The following is a 26,911-nucleotide window of genomic DNA, read 5'->3' as shown; positions in this document are numbered from 1 at the left end:
GTCACATACATATAAGTGACACTCCCTTTCAAGGAGCTTCCTGCTATATAGCTGCAGGGCAGCAACCTTCACTGTACTTCCCTGTGGCACTTTAGTAAAGGATAGCAGTTTCTTGAATTGCAAAAGTTTTGATCTTATTTGATTGCCTACTATATGTTTAGGTTTCCAGTGTAGAGATACTACAACTGAACTTGGCAAATTTTGTGGCATCAGTGATTAGCTCTTTAGCACTCACTTGAGTAACATAATACTATGTCTCAGTGTTGGTTTTACTGCCTTTGTTGGTTCATTGCATTGCAACGGGATACATAGGATACACACACACACACACACACACACACACACACACACACACACACACGGTGAATAATTATGTTGAAAACTGGTTTTCTCATGGGAAGAGATGGCTTTGATTTAGAATCCTTGAGATGAGTCGCAGGGCTAGAGACTTTACTCTTGGTTTATCAAGGACATTGGTAGCAGAGGGGTAATGATACTGTCAAAGGACCTTATCTCCCCTCCTTGCTAGCTAGGTGAGTTAATTCTCCTACAGTTTATATTCAGCTGAGAATGGTGTCATTTGGAGTGATGAAGTAAATGAGCAAAAGTGCCCTCTAGTGGATGTGTTGCATGACTGCATTTAGTTTTGATGACATCTGTTTTTAAAGGTCTGCTAACATTGAGAATTGAGATCTTAATGACTTTACACGATGAATAAATGATTGAATCCAGATACTTTTCTGATATTACCACAGAATATTAAATCATGTACACATCAAAGTGTAGCGCACATCAACTGAAGTAAGCAGGGGAGATCAGTCTTATACATGCTGTGAACCCCACCTGAGTATTAATTTGTTAGGCTTGGCATCATTTACCTGAAATTTATTGTAAGGGGAAAAACAAGTGGGAGAAACCTCAAACTTCTGTGAATACACTTTTGTGTAGATAGATGTATAATAAAAACAAATACAGAATATACACCAAATAAAATTGGTGTCTGTATGGAAAGATTCAGAAGGATGGAAGGAGATACTCTTATTTAGATTAAGAAAGGGCTGAGGGGATGGCTCAATGGTTAAAACCACTTGTAAGGCCTGGCAGCCCTGGTTCAATTTCCCAGTATCCATGTAAAGCCAGATGTACAAACTCACGTGTGTCTGGAGTCCATTTGAAGCGACAAGCCCTGGCATGCCCATTCTCTCCCCCTCTTGCAAATAAAATATTTACTAAAAAATTTTAAAAAGGAAAAATTGTTATGAGTTAAAGGGAACAAAAATAGAGAAACTCATAGCCTATTGCTATTCAGCCCCCAGCACTTCCAGAGGATGAAGGCCTGTTCTTAATTTCAGGCAGAAACCAGTAGTCAGTTCCTGAACTGATTTTCTGAGTCATGTAGTAGGATGTGTTTGCTTGGCTTCAATATGACTGTGCCTGAATTGGTTAAAATGTGTGGCGCTTGGTATTTTGCTCTTTGTTTTACTAATAAGCTTTTCCCTTATTCTAGGAATTAAAATTGTTTGCCTCGTTAGCCCAATTGTTTGCTATGGGAAGGCCTCTATGAAAAGGCCTTTCTTTGAGATCTAGAAGCAGAAATGATTGGACCTGAAAGGGTTTTCTTCCCAGGTTATTAAAGCAGTTCACCATTATTGAAGGCTTATGAAGGTGGTGTCTGCACTTCCCCTGAAAATGCTAAGGAATGGTTTAGCTAACAGTTCAGGCTCGAGGAATGACGGCACCTCTGTCTTTTCACAGACCGAACACACCGTTGTTGCCGCGTACTTGATTGTAGCAGGTATGCTTTTTCATTCCATTGACAGTTACCTCATTTTCAAATAGCCAATGTAGAGTTGAGTGCTCATGGGACATGAAGATTGGACTGTATTTCAGGGCTGTAGAAATCAAAGAAGAAAATGTAAGTGAAAATGATAAATGCAACTGGATATTTTGACAATGTGTACAATGACGGGCTGAGAAAAGCTTTTGCAAAATGAAGTTTTTAAATAAAAATCATCCGTATATTTGGTTATTACATTTATCTGGGGAGTGTGCCCCATAGTACGATCCTATTTTTGTATCATTTAGTATTGTCACCTAATTTTCATAGTTTTCATGATGGTTGACTGTAGCTAAAGATTGAAAGATACTGGAAGGAAAACTAAAATCCTAACGAGGCAGAGTGCAGTTTTGTCTCTGAAGATAAAGAGTATGGAAATTCAGTACTATAATGAGAAACCCTGGAGCTGTAGGATTGTCTTCTGGTAACTGAATCTGGCATCAAGTTCTTTTATCATTTTGTCCTTTAATGGTCTTATCTGCAAACCAAAGATAATCTACCTGATTGTGAGAAGTAAAATGAAGTGACCCAGGCGGTCAGTGTTGGACAAATGCTGTCTCATACATGCACTCATTGATACAAATACTTGATTAAAGTAAATGCTCACTTGCGGAACAAAGGGCACGGGAATGACTGTAAAGACTTAATCTTTGTGTTGGCTTCATGTGTGATTTACACTTAATCATTTCCAGCTTTGTAGTCATCCGTGGGCTGTATAAGTAACTGCCGTGTCAAATTCATTACTGTTTGAATTGACTCGTGAGAAACCTCAAATGTTCCAAAAAGTGGGAAGTAAATCTAGTTTGCTTATAATTTCTAAAATTTTCCCTCATAGTTGACACTTTGGGTACTACTTGTTATAGAAACCATGAGTTCCTTAGCTAATTTTAGTGTTATGCCAACCCACTCATTTGAATACTTCTGTATAGTAATTAATGAAGAAAAAAATGAGACCGTCACCTCTTCAGAGTTACATGGAATTACTGTGTATACAGCTTTTGGTTCAGTTGTTGGTAAATGATCAAGGAACCTTGTTTATAGTGATCTGGCACTTTGGAGGTTGAGGCAAGAGAATTTCTGTAAGTTTGAGGATAGCCTGGTTATACAGGTAGACCATCTTGAAAAATATATCAATCTGGTCACAGGAGAAGCATGTAAATTACTATGAAAAAAATCTATCTGGTTCTTATCTCTGCAACAGACATGATAATACCAAACGTGACATCCAAACCTTCCATGTACAGAATAATTTGTCCTTATACTTATTTAGCAAACTACTTTTTAGTTTTATTTCCCCAGTTTATACAGATCAAGAGCTTAAGAAAAAAATTTAACACACATCTACTAAGTGGCTTTTGTCTTAGAGCTTTCTTTTAAAGACAAAGCTCAGTTTTATTAAGAAATATCAAGGAATATTCTTTATGTTTTTGGTAGATAAGTTGAAGGAACATATCTAAGCTCATTATACTTTTGTCCCTGTGTCAAGCATCTATTTTTCTTTCAATCCTTTCATTTTCCTTCTTTAGTAAAAACCGTATGTGTCTAAGTGAAAAATCAAAATGAAGAAAAAGGTGTACTCAAAGCATGTGATGTTAACCAAGAGCCTATTTAGATCTTGTAGATTTATTTATTTGTTTATCTAATTAAATTTTTATGAGTCCTGGTCTTGCAGTGTAAACTGTGCTACCCCTTGTACTAGCTATGTAGCCATGGCTGGCCTTGAACTCATGGTCCCCTTGCCTGTGCCTCCCATATGCTTAGATTACAGGTGTATTGACACCATGCCTGGCCTTAAAGTTGTTTTTTTTTTTTTTTTCTCGAGGTAGGGTTTTACTCTAGTCCAGTCTAGCCTGGAACTCACTATGCAGTCTCAGGGTGGCCTTCGAATTCACAGCCATCCTCCTACCTCTGCCTCCCAAGTGTTGTGATTAAAGACATGTATCACCACACCTGGCTTCTGGCCTTAATTTTTTTTTTCAATAGAAACAGGTACTTTATTATATAATAAAACTGTATATTGGTTAATATTTATCACTCTTCTAGGTCTTCCCAAATATGCATACTACATTTTTTGTACTGAAGCATAAACAAGAAATAAATTTCTGGCCTTAATTTTTAATTTAATCTTTTATTTAGGTTTTAACTTCTATAAACTTACCTAAGCTTACATTGGTAATATTGTTAATACGTTTGAGCACTCTGTCTTTCTTCGCTTATAGCTGAGAAATAAGAGACCATGATAAATTTAAGGATCTGAAACAATTTGTTATGGGTGAATTGAGAACTGAGTGAATTGTAGAATGAAAGGTGAGAGGTTGAAGATGCCTGCATCAGATGAGAACCACTTCACTAAGGAGACAGGAAGTCACTACAGGGTTTCATAGCCATGTGAGCTGACACACATTTCAGAAATATGTTGAGGTGGCAGCTAAACGAGGGAGACCATTGCAGTGACCCTGAGGGTAAAGCCAAGGAGAAGCAGAGGGATAGGGGCAGGAGGATGTGGACTCATGCCAGGACTAGTAGGCAGAATTAATAATTCCATGTGGGACTGGGCAAAAGAGAAGGAGCATCAAATATGGTGTCTAGGGGAAGTTTTTAGTGGGGGTCACTGAGAAGAAGGTACTACTCACCAAGACAGGAGCATTCCTGCTTAGCCAAGAATGAGTTTGGTATGGGTGGGGGCGCCTCTGAATTCACCTTAACGTCCCATTAGTGTGCCACCCACATGGGCGTGAGCTTGTTCTCGGGTATAATAAAACTACTTAGAATGTGTTTGACCAGGAAAGAAAGGGGTCTAGGCCAGAAAGCTGACAAATACACATTTAATGTGCTAGTGCTGAAGAAGAGAAAAAGTAAGTTAAGGCTTTGCCAAGGGGATCAAAGGGAAGCATGCAAGCTAAGGGGAAGTGCTTTCAAGAGTGGCTGCTGAGAATTTCTACTGAAGAGGAAGGAGAGCGCAGGGGAGATGCCCCAGCTGGTCAAACACTGGCCTTGCAAGCATGAGAACCTGGGCTTGGTGGCACATGCCTTTTATCCTAGCAATGGGACATAGAGACACCGATGCCTGGGGCTTGCTGGCCAGCCAGCCTAGTTCGATAGACCTAGACTGATAGACCCTGTCTTAAAAGCAAGGGTAGACAGCAGAGTGGGGCATGGTGGTGCCCGCCTATAATTCCAGCACAAGGGAGGCTGAGGTAGTAGGATAAATGTGAGTTTGAGGCCAGCCTGGGGATACAGAATAGTTTCAGATCAGCCTGGACTCGAGTGAGATCCTGCCTGGAAAAATAAATACATAAAATGGTTGTGGGAGGGGGAGGTGAACAGTGCCTAGTGGTCAGTACCCAGGGTTGTCCTGTGGCCTCCACACACATAAGTACACATATGCACCCCCTTCCCTACACACCGAGACAAACACCCACAATACCCAGAGCTGTCCTGTGGCCTCCAAGTACACATGCACCCCACACCTCACACACACACAGGCAAGCACACACAATACCCAGGGTTGTCCTGTGGCCTCCACACATGTCGCACCCTGCTCCCCATTAGGTCGGGACAAGCTCCCAAAAATAGAGTCAGTGAGGACAGCAGGATGGGACCAAGACTTATCCACATTCCTCAAGAAACTGCCCAGCCATTATCCCTTTAACAATGCCCCCCAGGTCATGATTTCCTGGCGCCTAATCTTGTAATCATCTGGTCACTGTTCTGGTGTCATACTCTGGCTATCTTAGATCTCCCCTCAAGAAACCTTTTTTAATTCAAGTTTTCCCTTCCTCACCTTCCCTCAACTGAAGAGTCCTGTAAAGCCCACTATCTAGAATCTCAGGTTGGCTGTGCGCCACTCTTGAGAGTCAGTCCTGGCAGCTCGTGTTTTTCCCAAATAAAAGCTTTCGTCTTTGCCTCATAGTGGTTTGCGTGGTCTTGGTCACTCCCGAACCTTACATTCTCCACACACAGAGACAAGCACACACATACAAGAAGTAGGAGGAGAGTACTGTGGGTAGAAGAAGGCTTTGGGACTGAATCATGCTTGTAAACTTTGAAGGATGGCTAGCATTTGAATATGTGCAGGGAAGGAACAAGGTGTTTCAAGTGGTTAAAATGTGAGTCAGAGTTTGCAACAAACTGCATTTGATAGACAGCTGGAATGGTGGATTTGTCTGACATGTGTGGAACTTAGGATAATAACAGATTTAGGCAAAGGACCTGGAATCAGGTTGGGACATTTGGCTTTTAATCCTATAGGCAGTGAGGAGAACTGGAAGTTTTGAGTAAAAGAACCATTGTTAATTCTGTATTATAGCAAGCCTGGTCTACCAGCCGGTCACAGGGGAAATAACAGGAATCTGGACGATTAGTGGAAAAGGATACTAACTCAGAAATTTTTATGGAAGTGCCAAGACACAAATGAGGGTCTTAGCTCATCCATTTGTATGTTGGCGTTTAGAATTATTTCCACTCTGTTTGACAATAGCTGGGGACGGCTAATTTCTGTTCTCGGGGAAACAATTCCCTTCCTGTATTTGCATAACCCTCCTCCTAGAAAGGGGTTCAGAAATGGTTTTAGCCTCTCCACTGAAATCTGTTTCCACTGCATCCCCACCATTGGGACTTAGGCATGGTCTACATGTGGCTTATGGAAAACATATGTTCTTTCCAGAGACCTAGGGATGGTCCACATCTGGCTTATGGAAAACTTACGTGTTTTTTTTCCAGGCTATAAGGAGTGTTGATCCAGCTAACACACACATCTAGTACACTCAATATTTCTCATTGTAAATTGTTATACTGGCTTTCTGATTAATATTGTTAGTGCTCAATGTATCTGAGCTGGTCAGCTAGGCCCACTGGAAACACTGAGTTCCTGACTGCGGGGCAAGTACTATGAGTGAGATGCTTGTGGTGATAGCACCTGTGATGTCCCAGTGGGCCAGATAGCTGGCTTGATTTGCTATCTGGATAGTCGAATCTCCTGCAGTGTGTGTTCTTCTATACGTAGGGGTGTGTATGTGTGTGTGTGTGTGTGTGTGTGTGTGTGTGTGTGTGTTTTGAATGAGGAACTTCAGCTTTGACTTGTTGAATTCCAAGGACATATTAAAATAGTTGCATAATTTTATATACAAGCAATATGCTTAACATATTTAGCAGCAATGAGTTGAACAAAAATACGTTGGATTAGAAATAGTGAAGAAATGCTTTTAGGAGAATGATAGTTGAGGCTTGAGAAAGGAAACTACAGAGAAAGAAGAGCAGAGGCGTCAGAAAAGGGGAGGAGAGGGTGAGGATGCCAAAGACAGGGTGTGGTTGGTTAGAAACACACCTTAGAAATCAGCGGTGATGGGAATCACGAAAGCCATGAATTTCAAGGACGGAATGGCCAACAGTGAGGACATCTATACCAATCTTCAGTGCTGGCTTTGCCAACGACAGATTCTTTGTTAATTCTCTTATTTCTAGTTTACAGAAGGCTGTGAAGCAGTTACAGTTTTAAGGACAGCAAGAATTCTTAAACATGCACTAAAGTGGATTTGGCTGCTTTGAAGGGACTTAAGTATTTAACTTTGATTCTACTATACACATTCAAATTTAAAAGTATATGCTTTTGTATGTGTCCTCAGGTGGGATAAGTATTCTCAGCAACCTAATAGTTCTGGGCATCTTCATTAAGTACAAGGAACTTCGGACGCCCACGAATGCAATTATTATTAACCTGGCTTTCACTGACATAGGAGTCAGTAGCATTGGCTATCCCATGTCTGCGGCTTCAGATCTGCATGGAAGTTGGAAATTCGGATATGCAGGCTGTCAGGTACTAGAAATCTGTGGAATATAGACAGAATGAAGTAGATCAAACAGATGTACACTCAAATGTCTTTAAAACGTCCCAGGAATTTAAATCAAAGAAGCTATTAAGTGATAATAGACATATTGTTTTGATAGAAAACAGCTTAAAAAATGACTGAGGATACATTCTTTTTATTTTACTTTTTTATTTTTTGGGGGGATACATTCTTTAAGAAGATCACTAATCACCACTGTATTTTTATAATTTCCCTAACCAACAGTCAAAATTAAGCTATCCAAACAGCTAGCATTCAACTACAGAAAAATATGCTGTATATTTAAAATTTTTAAAAATGTTCAAGTTTCATTTCAAACAAAATTTAGTGATAATCATAATATCTAAGGAATGTAGTTATGTTGTTATATTAATTTTCTCCTATAGAATAATTAATAACTTATTTTTACTATTTGATATTAATTGATATTTTTATGGGAAAAATTATTAATATAGGCTGGAGAGATGGCTTAGCGGTTAAGCGCTTGCCTATGAAGCCTAAGGACCCCAGTTCAAGGCTCGGTTCCCCAGGTCCCACATTAGCCAGATGCACAAGGGGGCGCACGCATCTGGAGTTCGTTTGCAGAGGCTGGAAGCCCTGGCGCGCCCATTCTCTCTCTCTCCCTCTATCAGTCTTTCTCTCTGTGTCTGTCGCTCTCAAATAAATAAATTAAAAAATAATTTAAAAAATTATTAATATTAATATTGTTTCTTAAACTTTTTATTGGCAACTCTTTACGTACACAATATACTATGATCATAATCCTTTACCACCCACCTTCCCTTTTACTCCTCCCAAGTCCCTCCTTCATTGAATCCCTTCTTTTGAACTAATCTATTTTTTTAAAATTTTATTTGAGAGAGAGAGAATGAGGAAAAGAGAGAGAGAGAGAGGGAGGGAGGGAGGGAGAGAATGAATGCTCCAGGGCCTTCAGCTTCTGCAAACAAACTCCAGACACATGTGCCACCTTGTGCATCTGGCTTACTTGTTTCTGGGAAATCAAACTGGGGTGCTTTGGCTTGGCAAGCACTTTAACCACTAAGCAATTTCTAGTTTTGATGTCATTTTTTTCCCTCTCATATTATGCAGATCATCCACTGTGAAGTCATTACTATCATGGCCACGTTGTGTCTGGAAGACAGTATTGCAAAGCACTCCTCTCCTTTTGTCTCTTACATTCTTTCTGCCATCTCTTCCACAATGGTTCCTGAGCCTTGGGTGAAAATATGTTAATAATTTGCATTGTGATGCTATGCAAATGCAACCTTTGGCCAGCAGTATTTTAATAATTTTAATGGTTTGTTATCACAGACTATAACATTATAGAAAAATGAGAGTAACAGTGAATTTTGTCTCCATAAGCCAACAAATTTCATCAAATCTTCTCATTTTTCAATCTTGGCTTCAGGCTGCTTTTCTTCAAGACATCAAACTGCAGATAGTGTTGAAGCACCTTCACACCCATCCCCAGTTTTATTTTTTCCCCTCTTGTGAAGTGATTTTCTTATGACATCGTTTGTGTGCATGAACCGGATACTCTGTGGGTGTTTCAACTTTTGTGTGTGTTACATCATACAGCTGGCACTATGTAATTCCGTTTCATTGTTAGGTATTGTGGCTCCAGGTTTATCCATGTTCATGGATTGTGGCTGAGTCATTTATTGGACTGCTATATAATATTCCATTGTGTGAGCATGGACCAACATACCTTTGCATTTTCCTGCTAATGAGCATTTATTCCTATTTGTTTTAAATTTTAGACTCAGGCTTCAGTAAATATTTCTATTCATCTTTCCATCTGTGCTTTAGGAGAAATTCTCTAGACATATTGCCCAGGGGATGAAAATTTGATTTTACTGTTAGCTTCACTACCCTGGTTAGTGGCTCTCCATGGAGCCCATTTCCATTACGAGAACTTCTGTGACTGCATGCTCTGATCACTTGGGGTTTTCAGACTTAAAGTTTCATTTTCCTTGAGTATGAAATGATATCTTATGATTGGTGTTTCCTTGAATGCTTACTATAGTTGAACATCATATAAACATCCAGATGGAACTGGGCTCGTGTGAATAAACCATTCATCATTTCCTTTCACCTCAGCGGAACTGCTTGTCTTCCAAATACTGTACTTGTGTCGGCCATACACATTCCACCCTGTGTATGGCTTTGTTTATAGAAATATGCTGTACTAAAGTTTCATCTTAAGTTTAAAAAAAATTAAAAAAAAACTAAGCAGTGAAATCTCAAGATAGTTTCCATAATGCCTTTGTTGAACAGTTACAATTGATAATGAGGGAGGAATTCTAAAAATAGTAAAAATTAAAAACTATATGTACTATATTTGAAATATATTCTACCAATGAGGCAAAAATTTGAATGTTTCTTGAAAGGATGTTTGGAATTGTTGACTGTTTCTGATTTTGGTATTCAGATTTATGCTGGATTGAATATCTTCTTTGGAATGGCAAGCATTGGCTTACTCACAGTAGTGGCCATGGATCGATACCTGACTGTCTGCCGTCCTGACATAGGTAACAGCACAGTTCTCAGTGTTCTCAGTGAAGCCATTTATTTATTTATTTGTTAGAGAGAGAGGGGTGGGGTGGGGAGAGAGAATTGGCACCCTAGAACTTCAACCACTTCAATCAAACTCCAGACATTTGCACCACCTAGAGATCATGTGCGACCTTGAGCTTGCCTCATCTTCGTATGTCTGGCTAATGTGGGATATGGAGAGTTGAACATGGGTCCTTAGGTTTCACAGGCAAGTGCCTTAGCTGCTAAGCCACCTCTCCAGTCCTCAGTGAAGCCATTTATTGCCCAATGTCATCCAACATGCACTTACTTTAAATTAATGTTTTGTAATCAGGGTTGGGGTGAGTTTTCTGGAAAGCTTTGTTCAGAAGTGTTAGTGGGGGCTGGAGGGATGATTTAGTGGTTAAAACACTTGCCTGTGAAGCCTAAGAACCCTAAGCCTAAGGTTCTATTCCCCAGAACCCACGTAAGGCAGATGCACAAAGTGGCACATGCATCTGGAGTTTGTTTTCAGTAGCTAGAGGCGCTGGTGTGCCAATTCTCTCTATCTGCCTCTTTCTCTCTCAAATAAATAATAAAATAAAATAATATATTTTATAAGAGTGTTAAAGACTTCCTATCATAGTTAAATTACAATCCAGGTTTCATGAAGTGGCCCTGTGGGATCGGCCTGGGCTGCCCTTCCAGCTTCCTCCAGGGTCTCTCTCATGCTTTGGTACTGGGCAAGCCCTTCCACCTTGTGGGACCTTCGTGTTTGCTGTCTTCTTGGGTGCAGAGCTTTCCTCCATGCTTATCCTCTGGCTGGTCCTTTTCATCATTTAGGTTTGAGATTGCTGTTTTTGTCAGAATTTTCATTTTGTGTAGGCACACTAACTATATCGCAACAGTTTTGAATGATCAGTGAATGAGTCCTTTCATTGGCAGCAATGCTAATGTTTCGTGTACTTCCTAACAGGAAGAAGAATGACCGCTAACACGTACACAGGCATGATCCTGGCGGCCTGGGTCAATGGCCTATTTTGGGCTTTGATGCCCATCATAGGGTGGGCCAGTTATGCCCCAGATCCCACTGGGGCTACCTGTACCATAAACTGGCGGAAAAATGATGTGTAAGAGATATGTTTTACTCTATAATCACGTGCTCCTGATGTAGACACACTCAGCCTTCAGCTCAGTCACGTGTGCCTTGTGCAGAGGGAGTCAAATCTTTTTCTGTAAAGGCTCATAAAGTAGATTTAGTCTTTCTAGGCCTCATGATCTTAGTGGCAACTATCCATTTCTGTCCTCTTATACTGTGAAAGCAGGCATTGGCATGTATATGCAATGTATATGACTGTGACACAATAAAACTTTATTTATAAAGATAGTTGTCTGAGCCGGGCATGGTGGCACGCCTTTAATTCCAGCACTTGCGAGGCAGAGGTAGGAGGACTGCTATGAGTTCAAGGCCACCCTAAGACTACATAGTGAATTCCAGGTCAGCCTGGTCTAGAGAGAGACCTTACCTCAGAAAATTTAAAAAAAAAAAAAAAAATATATATATACATATATATATATATATGGTTGTCTGATAAGTTCCACAGGCCATAGTTTATTGCCTTAGGCCTACTAAACTTCAAATATACTTCTAAAACTTTTTAACAATAACATGACTGTCAGCATTTTTCTACCAATTATTAATTATTAATTAACAGTTATCAACTAACAATTAATTAATAATTAGTAATTAGCAATATTTCCCTATGGAGGACATAAGCTGCCTTTTCTTACTTCCAGATCTTTTGTGTCTTTCACAATGATGGTCATTGTGATAAATTTTATCGTGCCCTTGACAGTGATGTTTTACTGCTATTACCATGTCACTCGATCCATTAACTCTCATGCCACTGGTGACTGCACTGCACACCTCAGCAGAGACTGGGTACACCAGGTTGATGTAACGAAGGTAAGAGTTTTTGGTAATCAAGCGTTTGCACATACTTAGTTGAAAGAGTCCCTGTCCTAGCCTCTTTTTCCCCCACCCTTAGCTGGCCCTCACTATCCGTCTCTTCCAGTGCTTTCCCTATACTTAAATGAAATGTGTCTACTCTTCAGACGCGCTGCGTGCCATCCTTACTGCACACACTACTGTGGACGACGAGGGTTTATTTCTCCCCTTCCACCAATCCGCCTCTCTCCTTCCCTACACCTTTCCCACTCTGTATCCTGATAGTACATTAGCAACATTTGGTTAGACTTCAAAGCTTTCTCTTTCCTCTTAGTGCCTCTGTAATGAGGCTTGCTTGGTCTTCTGCTTGGTCCTGATACCGCTGAGAACTTTGATCTTCCCTGGACCGGCTGCTTGTAAGTCTGCATCCCAGAGGGCAGCAACGCTCCTCCCTGCATCACGCATTGTCAATGCCTTCCGCCTTCTGTCAGGCCAGGTCCTTGTCTTCTGCATTCCTTGTCTTCTTTTGACTTATTGCCTCGGATTTGGTGGGGCACATTCTCCTGTGGATGCCTGATGCTAGAAGGGAGCTCACCATTTGAAGATTTTCATGACTGAAAAGTTCTTCATTCTACATATTTGAGTAACCCTAATCCTAACCTTCTAGGAGTCTCCTTGTATTATCTCTGTTCCAATATCTGTGTTCTCTTTCCCAGGAATTCCTTTTATTTGGATATCTTGTTTTCTGCATTTATTTAAGTCTCATTCTCTCTCATTTCTGGACAATTTCCTCAGTTGTATACATGTCTGGGTCAAAGGTAATAACAAAGATTAAAGTAACCCTGGGATGGAGATATGGTTCAGCAGTTAGGGTGCTTGTCTTCAAAGCCTAATGACCCAGGATTTGATTCCTCAGTACCCACATAAAGCCAGATGCACAAAGTGATGCATGCATTTAGAGTTTGTTTGTAGTGACTGGAGACCCTGACACACCCATTCTTTCTGTCTTCTGTCTGTCTGTCTGGTCTGTCTCTCGTGTCTCTATCTCTGTCTGCATGCAAACAATAAGTAAATAAAAAATCTAAGCAAGGCGTGGTGGTGCACACATTTAATCCCAGCACTCGGGAGGCAGAGGTAGGAGGATCACTGTGAGTTCGAGGTCACCCTGAGACTCCATAGTGAATTCCAGGTCAGCCTGGGCTAGAGTGAGACCCTACCTTGAAAAAAAATTTTTTTTTAAAGTAACTTAAGAGATGAACAAGAATGCAGCTTCCGGGCTGGAGAGATGGCTTAGTGGTTAAGCGCTTGCCTGTGAAGCCTAAGGACCCCGGTTCAAGGCTCGGTTCCCCAGGTCCCACGTTAGCACAAGGGGGTGCACGCGTCTGGAGTTCGTTTGCAGAGGCTGGAAGCCCTGGCGCGCCCATTCTCTCTCTCTCCCTCTATCTGTCTTTCTCTCTGTATCTGTTGCTCTCAGATAAATAAATAAAAAATGAACAAAAAAATATTTTTAAAAAACATGAACAAAAAAAAATTAAAAAAAAAAGAATGCAGCTTCCATGGTGAGCCTGACAACCAGTGCCAGCGTGAAGGAGACAGATGCTGAGAATATTCAACACATACCAAAGCAGAAACCCAGAGACTCCTAAGAGCTCATCACTGAAGTAGACTTAAAACTCACCTATCATGGCCCAGGGAATTTTGTGTAAGAGGGGGTGGAAAGATTGTAAGAACTCCAGGTTGAGACATCATGCCCAGGGGCATTGCCTCCCCCCCAAATAATTGTCTGCTGCTCCTTCAATGCATAAACCACAACCCGATGGGGAAAACCTCACTGAGGTGGGTCCCCAGTGGAATGGGGACAGGGATGAGGAAAAGAATGGTACCAACACATGATGTATCCATACTAAGTATGTCCAGTATAAAATAAAATAAAACAAGGCTGGAGAGAAGGCTTAGCAATTAAGGTGCATACCTGCGAGGCCTAAGGACTCAGGTTTGATTCTCTAGGTCCCACGTAAGCCAGATGCATACGGTGGCAAATGCATCTGGAATTTGTTTGCAGTGGCTAGAGACCCTGGTGCTTCCATTCTCTCTATATCTTTCTTTCTCTCTCTCTCTCTCTGACTCCCTCATAAATAAATGAAAATAAAATAACCCCAACAAATAAAATAAAATAAAATAAAAAGAGACCCTGGCATGGTGGTTCATGTCTTTAATCTCAGCACTCACGAGGCAGAAGTAGGAGGAATGCCATGAGTTTGAGGCCACCTTGAGACTACATAGTGAATTCCAGGTCAGCCTGGACTAGAGTGAGACCCTACCTTGAAAAATTGAAAAAAAAAAAAAAAAGTAACCCAAGACTTGGGGACAAAATTAAAGTAAACAACAAACACCAAGCAGTATAAAACCCTCAGTGATACAAAGAATAGTTTGACTCAGTAATTTCAGACTAGGCTGCAGGCAGGACCCTGATTACTGCCCAGCCTGCTGACCTCTTGCAGTGGACTCAGTATGCTATACTTTCTATTCTGGTCTTAAACAACAAAAATAAAGGCAAGATGTGACCCTGACTTACAGACTTACTTCCCTAATTTCTTTTATTCCCAGTCTGCCACTATCATACAAGCTTCTTGTGTGTTTTTAGCATTTCTACTCTTACTCTCATAGATGAGCTAACCATTTTATCTAGACAAAAAAGATAATTTATATACTATTCTCTTTTTAATAGCCGCCTCTTAATTAATGGACATGTATCTTCCCTTATTTGTATGATGATATTATGCATATATTTATATCTCTTTGCACACTAAATTGTTTTTTATAAATTCTTTTATAAGATTTTTATTTTCACTTACTTATTAGAGACAGAGAGAGGGAGCGAGTGTGTGTGTGAGAATGGGCACACCAGGGCTCTAGCCACTGCAAAAGAACTCCAGATACATGTGCCACCATGCATGCTTATGTGGGACCTGGAGAATCAAACCTGGGTCCTTAGGCCTCACAGGCATGCACCTTATCTTCTACGCCATCTCTCCAGGCCCCTATATTGTTTCTTGCTTTTCCTGTCATTGTAAGGATTTCCTCAATACCTGGTAGTCAGTGAAGGCCTCTCATATGCAAGGTAGTTCACTCAAATGATAAATGAATGGTCAGAGGTACTCAGTAGCTAGGTTGTTTCTTTTAGAGGATTTCTGGTCAGCTTACAGGGAGATGGTGCTTTCATATGCTTGGCAGAGGTTCAAGTCTGTGACTATCTAAGGTAAGTGTGGGAATTACCCTGTGAGTATTCTCAGGCTCAGGGCAAGCAACTAGTCTGTGAGTATTCTCATGTTTAGAGCAAGATTAATTCTGTAAATGTTCTCAGATAGAGGTTGGGAGTTAGCCTGTAAATGTTCTCAGGTTCAGGGAAGGTAGTAAGTTTGTGGACATTCTCAGGTTCAGGTCAGGGAGTTGGTCTGTGAGTATTCTTAGGTAGAAGGCAGGGAGTTAGTCTGTGAGTATTCACAAATAGAGGGCAGGGGTTTCTGTGAGTATTCTCAGATAGAGGACAGGAAGAGGGTCTGTGAGTATTCTCAGACAGAGGACAGGGAGAGGGTCTGTGAGTATTCTCAGATAGAGGACAGGGATGGGTCTGTGAGTATTCTCAGACAGAGGACAGGGAGAGGGTCCGTGAGTATTCTCAGATAGAGGTCAGGGATGGGTCTGTGAGTATTCTCAGATAGAGGACAGGGATGGGTCTGTGAGTATTCTCAGATAGAGGACAGGGATGGGTCTGTGAGTATTCTCAGATAGAGGACAGGAAGAGGGTCTGTGAGTATTCTCAGATAGAGGACAGGGAGAGGGTCTGTGAGTATTCTCAGACAGAGGACAGGGAGAGGGTCTGTGAGTATTCTCAGATAGAGGACAGGGAGAGGGTCTGTGAATATTCTCAGATAGAGGACAGGGATGGGTCTGTGAGTATTCTCAGATAGAGGACAGGGAGAGGGTCTGTGAGTATTCTCAGATAGAGGACAGGGAGAGGGTCTGTGAGTATTCTCAGATAGAGGACAGGGAGAGGGTCTGTGAGTATTCTCAGATAGAGGACAGGGAGAGGGTCTGTGAGTATTCTCAGATAGAGAACAGGGATGGGTCTGTGAGTATTCTCAGATAGAGGACAGGAAGAGGGTCTGTGAGTATTCTCAGACAGAGGACAGGGAGAGGGTCTGTGAGTATTCTCAGATAGAGGACAGGGATGGGTCTGTGAGTATTCTCAGATAGAGGACAGGGAGAGGGTCTGTGAGTATTCTCAGATAGAGGACAGGGAGAGGGTCTGTGAGTATTCTCAGATGGAGGACAGGGAGAGGGTCTGTGAGTATTCTCAGATAGAGGACAGGGAGAGGGTCTGTGAGTATTCTCAGATGGAGGACAGGGAGAGGGTCTGTGAGTATTCTCAGATGGAGGACAGGGAGAGGGTCTGTGAGTATTCTCAGATGGAGGACAGGGAGAGGGTCTGTGAGTATTCTCAGATGGAGGACAGGGAGAGGGTCTGTGAGTATTCTCAGATGGAGGACAGGGAGAGGGTCTGTGAGTATTCTCAGACGGAGGACAGGGAGAGGGTCTGTGAGTATTCTCAGATAGAGGACAGGGAGAGGGTCTGTGGGTATTCTCAGATAGAGGACAGGGAGAGGGTCTGTGGGTATTCTCAGATAGAGGACAGGGAGAGGGTCTGTGGGTATTCTCAGATAGAGGACAGGGAGAGGGTCTGTGGGTATTCTCAGATAGAGGACAGGGAGAGGGTCTGTGGGTATTCTCAGATAGAGGACAGGGAGTTTGTCTGAGTAATCTAAGCTTCAGGGCAGGAATTTGGATTGTTCTCTGGCTCAGTCTGATTATTTTCTGGTTCATTAAGTACTTTTCTCTGTAGCATGTTACTGTAGTGTTTGACAGAACCTTTGCTGTCCATCCTGTCTGTCCCTCCTCAGCCTTTGGTTTACATGCTGAGCCTCTGAGATTCCTCCCAAGAAGGGAAGCGACAGTGATTTTATGGAAAGAGTGCACTGGGAGAGATTCTTGGAAGGCTAATTGCTCAGTTTTGCACATCAAAATACTTGTGTTTGGCATTTCATGTTACCCTCACCTTCAGAGCTCTGTGTAAAGTCAACCCTAAGACTTTGTAGTTCTATAAAATAGATTAGTCTCTGTCTCATTTTCCATTCATGATGGCTCTTTTAAACAGCCTCTCTTTTTATTTAATTTTAAATATTTTAATTAATTAATTTATTTGAGATAGAGAGAGAGAGGGAAGAAGGGAGGGAAAGTGGAAGAAAGAGAGAGAGAGAGAGAGTTGGATACACTTGGACTTCCTGCCACAGCAACTGAACTCCAGTAGAATGTGTCACTCTGTGCATTTGGCTTTCTGTGGGTACTGCAGAATAGAACCATTAAGCTTGACAAGCAAGCATGTTTAACCACACAGCCATCTCTCCAGCCAAGTCTCATCTATTTTTCTATCATTCTCTTGTTTGGTGGGCAGTTTGTCACTTGTCCAATGATAATTGTTTCTGTTGTTCCTAATATCAGGTTCTCCATCAATAAGTTTTTGTTGTTTTGACCTCTTTTCCATCATGTAGTATGAAATGAGGGAGCAACGAAAAAAATTCTGATTTTCCACCTTATGAAGGCTCCAAAGAGCTTCTTTATGAAATCATATGCATGGTACATAAAATCCATGCTGCTCAAATGGTTATCTCCAGAATTCACTGGGCTGAAGGCAGGGCTGTGCTTACAGAGGGACTTTGGGAAGATTTTGTTGTTTTCTTTTAGATTAGCAAAAAATGAGGGAAAGGTGGTGGGGCATCCTAACTGAAGGAGGGTTGGAGAGGGTTTTAACTGCTCTTCCTTAAAGGTAGCTTTTGTGCTCTCCCTTAGCACATCCAAAGTAAAATATGTGTGAGACAGGCTTATACATGATACTATACATCCTGTCCATTTGCCAGGCTCTTGTCACCATAGGTGACTTCAGGCACTTAAACAAAGAACAAACAGTGTAGGCAAACCTTCTGATACTTCCTTTATGGCATCAGCACATAACCTTATTCAAATGCCAATCTAGATAGCGTCATGCTACTTTAGATGATTAAGCATTTAAATGTCTTGGGTGTTGGATTTGGCATTTCTCTTTCTTGCAGATGTCTGTAATAATGATACTGATGTTTCTGCTGGCATGGTCTCCTTATTCCATTGTGTGCTTATGGGCTTGTTTTGGAGACCCGAAAAAGATTCCTCCCTCAATGGCCATCATAGCGCCACTGTTCGCAAAGTCTTCGACATTCTACAACCCCTGTATTTATGTGGTTGCTAATAGAAAGTAAGTAATGCCTAACATACTTCTGAACAAAATAGTTGATACAGAATGTTAAAGGCAGTGTGGATAGTTCCAAGACTTTCCCAGAGGTAAGCCACAGAAACCCATGAGAGCCAGGTGGAAGATTATTTGGCTCATGCAACCAGAGTAGCTTTGAAGGACTTATGTGTGGGGAGCTCTACTTTTGGATAGACTCTTCCCATATGGTGGCAGAGATGTTCTTGAGCCATCTAGACCCAAGTTCTTCCAGCTAAGCTTCCTCAGAGGTAAGCATCATCTCAGAAGCCTCCCTGGCAGAAAAGTTGCTGTTTGGTCCTGATCTGCTTGGTTCAAACAGTTACCACTCCCCAAGTACATGAAACAATGGTTTCCAGAGAAGAGAGTAGACTAGGCAGAAGGGGGCTTTGTACTGAATAGAATAGGATCTTTGCATATTTATCATCAGAAAATGTATTTAAATGTATTTTAATATATTTATTTGCAGAGAGAGAGAGAGAGAGAGAGAGAGAGAGAGAGAGAGAGAGAGAGGAAAGGGAGAGGATGGGCATCCCAGGGGCCCCCAGCTGCTGCAAAGGAAGTCCAGACACACACACTCCCTTTTTGTATCTGGCTTTATGTAGGTGCTGGGGAATTGAACACCAGTCAGGTGAGTGCCATAACTGCGGAGCCATCTCTCCAGTTCAGAAAATGTAGTTAAATGCGAGAGAAAACATGCAGTGCACAATGGGCTTCAGTTGTGGTAATCACTCTAAATAACAGAGACCCCTCGCCTTCTCTTCAGGACTCCTCAGTGAGGATTAGGTGATTTCATTACCTATTACTGCTAGAAGAGGAACCAGTTGACTGCTTCATCTCGGTAGAAATCAGGTCATTTGATCCTGGAACACTTGGTGCTCACATCACATGTGTATTTATGTATATGTTGGGGAGAACAGCTTTAGCTGTACGTATGTGGAGGAACATAAACATTTTAAGACCAAACAGACCCATAAGTAGAATAAAGAACACATTTTAAGGTCACAGTGTGCTGGAAGCTTTTTTGGTGAGTTCAGTCATGGTCAAGTGCCCTCACATTCAGCTTGCCTTTGCTCAGAAGATACATGAAACAGGCACGTGTCATCTAAACATGTACAATTACTGCTTTTGTTAAATGTCCTCCGTGATTGTTATAGAAAACTACTCTTTTATTGAACCATGTGGCCTATGCATTTATCATGATTCTCAATAGCAGAGGGTTAGGTTGGAGACAGAAATATGCTTGGAGATAGCCATTGGCAGTAGTGACATCTCAGCCTGAAGTGGAAATACCTTTGCAGTTCCAGGTCATGAAAGAATTATTCTAGGGCTGGAGAGATGGCTTAGCAGTTAAGGCACTTGCCTGTGAAGCCTAAGGACCCAGGTTTGATTCCCCAGTACGCACGTAAGCCAGATGCACAAGGTAGAGCATGTGTTTGGAGTTTATTTGCGGTGACTGGAGGCACTGAAGTGCCCATTCTCATTCTCTCTCTGCTTCTATCTCTCTTTAATAGATAAAATAAAAGAAAGAATTATTCTACAATAATTTTCCATTTTTAAATCATAGGTTTCGGAGAGCAATGTTCGCCATGTTCAAATGTCAGCCTCACCAAACAGTGCCTGTGACAAGTACTTTTCTAATGGATATGCCTCAAAGCCCTTTGGCTTCTGGAAGAATCTAAAATAAGAAAACAAAATATGCCATCATGTTTTGTCTGTTTTTCTATACTTTAATTTTATTTTCAATATGAGTGCATCTAGAGCAAGTGCAGGTATAGCTTATTACCCTGTTAGACTGTAAGTTCTCACATGCATCTCCTAGCTCCTGTTTGCGTGTCAGCTGTTGTAGGGCACATTTCTCTATGTGCATTTGTGTCCTTTTGTGCTGCTTATTTCTTTGATAAATCTTAGCATATGCAATTCAAATTCCTTTTTGTCTCCTTATAAGGTAGTATAACTATAAACTGCCTGGGTCTTCAAAGAGCCAAGAGACAGCCACTAGTTCAATATTAGAATAAATTATTAATTATACAAATAACTTATAATGATCAATACATAATTTGCTGAAATGAGATGGTGGATATTCCCAAATATATAGAAAAAAATGTGTTCTATTATTTAAGAAATTTTAAATTTATACCTAGGAGTGGCAGGGCACACTTCTAATCCCAGTACTATGGAAGCAGAGGTAGGGAAACTACAGAGTGAGTTCCAGGTCAGCTTGGGCTAAAGTAAGTCCCTCAAAAAAATTAAATTTAGAGTCAACTACTAATTTATGTTATTCAACAAAATAAACATTAAATACTGCTGCTTTTAAATTATGCCAGTCACACTTATATGTTATAGTGCTATAACATATGTACAGTTTGTTGTATATCCTGAAATTTCAATTACTATTTTTCTGCATATGTATTTACATGTTTTATATGTGTAATGTATCATATATGTCATTAAGTTCAATCAGGATGGTAATTTTTGTGTATTTGTTCTTTGGTGTAGCTTTAGCACATAGGCTCAGCCTGTCTGGCACATGGTTGGTATCTAGTGAGCATCTGGTGAATGTTGAATGAATCTGAGGACTCACAGAGTTGATAATAAGCGTGCATAACTATTCATTCAAAAGTTTACTTTCAATGAATGAACACTTGAAAAAGCTTTTGTACAACTACTGTTTGAGAGGTGGGTTTGAACCTATTTGAATCTTTCTCAAGCTTAGAGTCATTGGATATGAATATGAATAAATATAAACAGAAGTATAAAAGCAGCATGTTGTTAGCTTTCTCTGTGAAAACTCTGAATGAATTCACGTTGCACTAGCAGTGTACAAGTGCACTTTTACCTCACATTCCTGCTAATGGCGCTGAATCAAATACCAAAATTATGAGTTATATTCTGTAACACAATTCATTTATTTTCTTTTGTATTAATTGGCTTTGTATTCAGCAAATACAGTCAGTTTGGCACCATTATTAGGCTCATCCGTGACCTACCCCCTCCCCTTGGCCCCTCCTTGTTGAGGTATATAGGTCATGCATTGTGCAGTTAGCCCTCAGTTATGGGTAAGATAAATGTCTCTGCATATCATGACCCAACACATGGCTCTGACATTCTTTTTTTTTTTTTCATTTTTATTAACATTTTCCATGATTATAAAATATATCCCATGGTAATTCCCTCCCTCCCCACCCCCACACTTTCCCATTTGAAATTCCATTCTCCATCATATTAACTCCCCATTACAATCATTGTAATTACATATATACAATATCAACCTATTAATTATCCTCCTCCCTTCCTTTCTCCAGGCTCTGACATTCTTTCCGCCCCCTCTTGCGCAAAATTTCCCTGAGCCATGTTGCGTTCATTTTTGGTCTGCTTCAGTGCTGAGGTGTTGGGGGCCTCTGGGGCTCTGGCTCTCTGATTTGGTAGGAGTTGATTTTCCTTTATGTTGATCTCCTTCACCCTTGTGCTGGTATCCGGGTCAGCAGGAAAATAGCACCCTTGCTTGTTTCGCCAATTTTTCTTAGTTTCAGCCGAGCCCTTTTGAGGTATGATGGGGTGGCTCTCTCCTTAGGATCTGCATCTATCTGAAAAAGAGAAGCAGATTCTCCAATGGAGAGTGAGTTAGCACCAAGACAAATAAGATAACTCTTACTTATTTTATAAAGAATTTAATAGGTGCAGGCCCTCTTGTAGCCCACGATTGTTGCTAGCTTGATAATGGAGAGTGGGCTTATGTTTGGATATGGTTCTGACTTGTTTCCCAGCTCCAGCTATGGGTCCTGTATTACTAAGGGGATCAGTTAGCCAAATCAAGAGCAGTTGGTTCCTCACCATGGCTGTGTGCCACTATTGCACTTGTGTGGGCATCATGACAGGTTATTTGCTGCTAAGTAGGTTAGACCATGAGTTGCTTGGACAGATATTGGTCATTTTCCCCCAGTTGCCCATGTAGCACCCTCTGGCACTTGACTCGCTATCTAGGGACTGACTGTCTTCCAACTTCCAGCCATGCCATTCTATTTTATGTGTCGAGCACACACAGTGTCTTCAGCAGTAGGGTCTTACCACTAACCTTTGGTGGGTCATCAAGTACTCGGACAGAAATCTGTCTTTCTTTTAGGAAAACTTGTAGGTCTCTCTGATCAAAAGCTCATTGTAGATGATAGCCACATGCTGGTACTGGGAGTTACAGGTCAGTGCCCACTAAGAAAAGGAGGAAAAAGATAACTAATATATAAGAGTTAGAGAGAAGAGATGGCGGGGAGTGGGGGAGGAGAGGGAACCTGTAGAAGATTACAGTTAGTCTTCATCATACCCTCTCCAGTGTCTTGTGGTTCAGGTGTTCCCTCTAAGGGCCTGGTGAAGGTTCAGCCATTTGGTCTGCCTTTTAGGAAGTAGAATTTTATGGTACCATTGCCATTTGGTGTTTCTCACCCCTCCATTGCCCTCCCCTCCCTTTCCTCCTTCCCTACCCATCCTATTGTCTGGTCCATGAGATGTTTGCTCAGTATGTAAGGTATCTTGGGTAGATTCAGGTTAGGTGCTGTAGATGAGTGAGAATATGTGGTGATTTTTTTTTTTTTTTTCTGTGATTGGGTAAGTTCACTGAGAATGATCTGTTCCAGGTTCAACCATTTTTCCTCAAATTTCTTTGTGTAATTTTTCTTACTGCTGTACAGAATTCCATTGTGTAAATATACCACATCTTAGTTATCCATTCTTCTAAATGGACATCTGGGTTGATTCCAGCACTTAGCTATTACAAATTGAGCTGCTACAAATATGGTTGACAAAATCTCTCTGGCCTGTGGTTTGAAGGTTTTAGGGTAGATGTCCAGTAATGGAATAACTGGGTCTGTTGGTATCTCTATAGTCAGCTTTTTCAGGAGTCTCCATATTGCTTTCCAAAGTGGTTGTACCATCTTATATTCCCACCAACAGTGGATGAGTGATCCTACTTCTCCACATCCTTGCCAGCATTTATTTTCATTTGAGTTCTTGATGTTTGCTATCCTTATCGGGGTAAGGTGGAATCTCATAGTTGTTTTAAGTTGCATTTCCATGATGATTAGGGATGATGAACATTTTCTATTTCTATGAGTATAGTGAGGTTGTGTATTTTTACATATGATATTTTCTCTTCTTTCTCTCCTTCTTTCTTTCTCTCTCTCTTTCTTTCCTTCCTTCTTTCTTTCTCTCTCTCTCTCTTCCCTCCTTCCTTCCCTCCCTTCTTTCTTTCTTTTGAAGTAAAGTACCTCTCTAGCCTAGGCTGATCTGGAATTCACTGTAGTTCCAGGCTGGCCTCCAATTCACAGTGATCCTCCTACCTCTCCTCCTGAGCACTGGGTTTAAAGGCATGCACCACCACTCCCGGCCTCATTTCTCTTTCTCTCTCCCTATTGTTTTTTTGAGATATTGTCTTACTGTAGCCCAGGATGACCTGGAATTCATCATGTACATTATGTAGTCTCAGGGTGGCCTCAAACCCACAGTGATCCTCCTACCTAGGCCTCCTGAGTGCTGGGATTAAAGGCATGAGTCACCACACCTGGCTTCACCTTTACTTTTTAAATAAATTATTTGCCTGACACCGTTATCTGCATGTCAAGAAAAGTCTGGCTATTAGAGTATGTGTGTGTTTGCTGTTTTTTTTTTAATTTTTTTTGTTTATTTTTATTTATTTATTTGAGAGCAATAGACAGAGGGAGAAAGAGGCAGAGAGAGAGAGAGAGAGAGAGAGAATGGGCACGTCAGGGCCTCCAGCCACTGTAAATGAACTCCAGATGTGTGTGCCCCCTTGTGCATCTGGCTAACGTGGGTTCTGGGGAATTGAGCCTCGAACTGGGGTCCTTAGGCTTCACAGGCAAGTGCTTAACTGCTAAGCCATCTCTCCAGCCCATGTTTGCTGCTTTTTTGAAGCAGGGCTGATCTGGAACTTTCCATGCAGTCCAAGCTGGCTTCAAACTCATGGAAATCTTCCTACTTCAGCCTCCAGAGTACTGGAATTGTGGGCATGAGCCATAGCTGGCATTAACTTTATACAGACCTTTCTCTATGTACATAGAGTGTTAACTTGCTATAACAAATCTCCTTGTTTAGCCTTCTGCCTTTCTATTGCAAACAATACATTCACTGTATAATCAATCTTTTAGGAACACTTTTCTTGGTCTGGAGAGACAGTTTAGCAATTAAGATGTTTGTCTGAAAATCCAAAGGACCTAGGTTTAATTCCCCAGGACCCACATAAGCCAGATGCACAAGGTGGAGCATGCATCTGGAGTTCATTTGCAGTGACCACAGGCCCTGGCGTGCCCATTCTCTCTCTTATCTGCCTCCTTCTCTCTCTCAAATAAATACATAATACTTTTCTTGTTCTCCTGATCTTCACCTTGAACACTTTCAATTGCCTGCTGTCCTCATCATGTTTCTTTTTTCTCTGATCAAGTACCTGACAAAAGCAACTTAAGGAAGGAAGGGTTGATTTTGGCTTACAGTTGGAGGCGGCACAATCATCACAGCAGGGAAGGCATGGAGGCAGGAGCACCAAGCAGCTGGTCCTACTGCAGCCACAGTCAGGAGAGAGAGAGAGAGAGAGAGAGAGAGAGATGAATGCTGCTACTGCTTTTTATTTCTTCTTTTTATCCAGTCCAGTACCCCTCCCCTGGAATGGTGATGCCCACATTTAGGATAGGCCTTCCTGCTTCAGTTACCCCAATCTAGAAAGTCCCTCACAGTACTAGATACAAAAAGTTTGTATCTGGGCTGGAGAGATGGCTTAGCGGTTAAGCGCTTGCCTGTGAAGCCTAAGGACCCCGGTTCGAGGCTCGATTCCCCAGGTCCCACGTTAGCCAGATGCACAAGGGGGCACACGCGTCTGGAGTTCGTTTGCAGAGGCTGGAGGCCCTGGCGTACCCATTCTCTCTCTATATATATCTGCTTCTTTCTCTCTCTCTGTCTGTCGCTTTCAAATAAATAAAAAAATTTTAAGAAGTTTGTATCTGAGGCGATTTTCAATCCTTTCAACTTTACTATCGATATTAACCTCACACTTGCAAGTAGGACTGGACCCTTCACCTAGCCCTCTTCAACGTGGCTCCAGACTGAATTTTCAGCTGCGTGTCTTTTTCCAGTGGCCAAATTAAAATGTCTAGTATGCAGTTAACTATTTTGTGCACAACTGAATTGTGTAGAATCCGAAAGCTGCCATATGTTATTTTTATTGAGTGAAGTTTTTCAGACAGTCTTGTATTGCATATGACTTCTGTTAATTTTTATAACATTTCATGCAATATTCTTATTTCTGTAGGGTTGATTTTCTTAAAAATCTTTTGTTTTGGTTTAAAGATGGATAGCATCACATAATATAAAAATTAAATCCTTTATTGCCCCTATGAATTTCTCATATTTTTGTGTATGGATATAGTTTTCTTATAAAAGGGAGAGAGAGAGAGAGAGAGAGAGAGAGAGAGAGAGAGAGAGAGAGAGAGAATGAATTTGTGCTCCAGGGCTTCCAACCTCTGCAGGTGAACTCAGATGCTTGGACCACCTTGTGCTTGTGTCACCTTGTGTGTCTGGCTTACATGGGACCTGAGGAGTCAAATGTGTTCTTTTTTAAAATTTTTTTGTTTATTTTTATTTATTTATTTGAGAGTGACAGACAGAGAAAGAGGCAGAGAGAGAGAGAGAGAATGGGCACGCCAGGGCTTCTAGCCACTGCAGACGATTTCCAGATGCATGCACCCCTTGTGCATCTGGCTAACGTGGGTCCTGGGGAATCGAGCCTCGAACTGGGGTCCTTAGGCTTCACAGGCAAGCGCTTAACCGCTAAGCCATCTCTCCAGCCCTCAGATGTGTTCTTAAGCTTCACAGGCAAGTGCCTTAGCTGATAAGCCATTTTGCAAGCTCTGGATGCACTTTTTTTCTTTTGGTTTTTCGAGGTAGGATCTCACTCTAGCCCAGGCTGACCTGGAATTCACTATGTAGTCTCCTCTGCCTCCTGAGTGCTGGGATTAAAATTAAAGGTGTGTGCCACCATGCCCGGCTTTTTAAAAAAAAATGTTTTATTTATTTATTTGCAGGGGAGACAGAGAGGAAGAGGCAGACCAAAAGAGAGTGATTATGGAGGTTCCAGGGCCTACTGCAAATGAACTCTAGACACTTGTACCATTTTGGGCATCTGGCTTTACATGGGTACTAGAGAATTGGACCATAGGTCAGCCACTTCTCTAGTCCTGGATGTAGTTTTGATTCTTTTCTTTCTTTTTCCTTTCAAGGTAGGGTCTTTCTCTAGCCCAGGCTGACCTGGAATTCACATGTAGTCATATGCTGGTCTCAAACTCATAACAATCGTCCTACCTCAGCCTCCCAAGTGCTGGGGTTAAAGGTGTGTACCACCACACCTGGTC

At 41.4% G+C, this 26,911-nt stretch overlaps 1 protein-coding gene across 1 annotated transcript; it reads left to right on the top strand.

Annotated features, from left to right (window-relative positions):
- Nucleotides 1–1,618: 1,618 nt before the first annotated feature.
- On the top strand, nt 1,619–20,185 carry Rrh (retinal pigment epithelium-derived rhodopsin homolog). Its single transcript, XM_045144742.1, has 7 exons — nt 1,619–1,795; nt 7,462–7,652; nt 10,115–10,214; nt 11,174–11,327; nt 11,995–12,163; nt 18,313–18,491; nt 20,071–20,185. Exons 1-7 carry the CDS (start codon nt 1,660–1,662, stop codon nt 20,183–20,185), a joined length of 1,044 nt encoding a protein of 347 aa, XP_045000677.1. The 5' UTR covers nt 1,619–1,659.
- The last annotated feature ends 6,726 nt before the right edge of the window (nt 20,186–26,911 follow it).

This window comes from Jaculus jaculus, chromosome 2, assembly GCF_020740685.1.
Source record: "Jaculus jaculus isolate mJacJac1 chromosome 2, mJacJac1.mat.Y.cur, whole genome shotgun sequence".
Classification (NCBI taxonomy): Eukaryota; Metazoa; Chordata; class Mammalia; order Rodentia; family Dipodidae; genus Jaculus; species Jaculus jaculus.
This window is presented reverse-complemented; position numbering and strand designations above follow the sequence as displayed.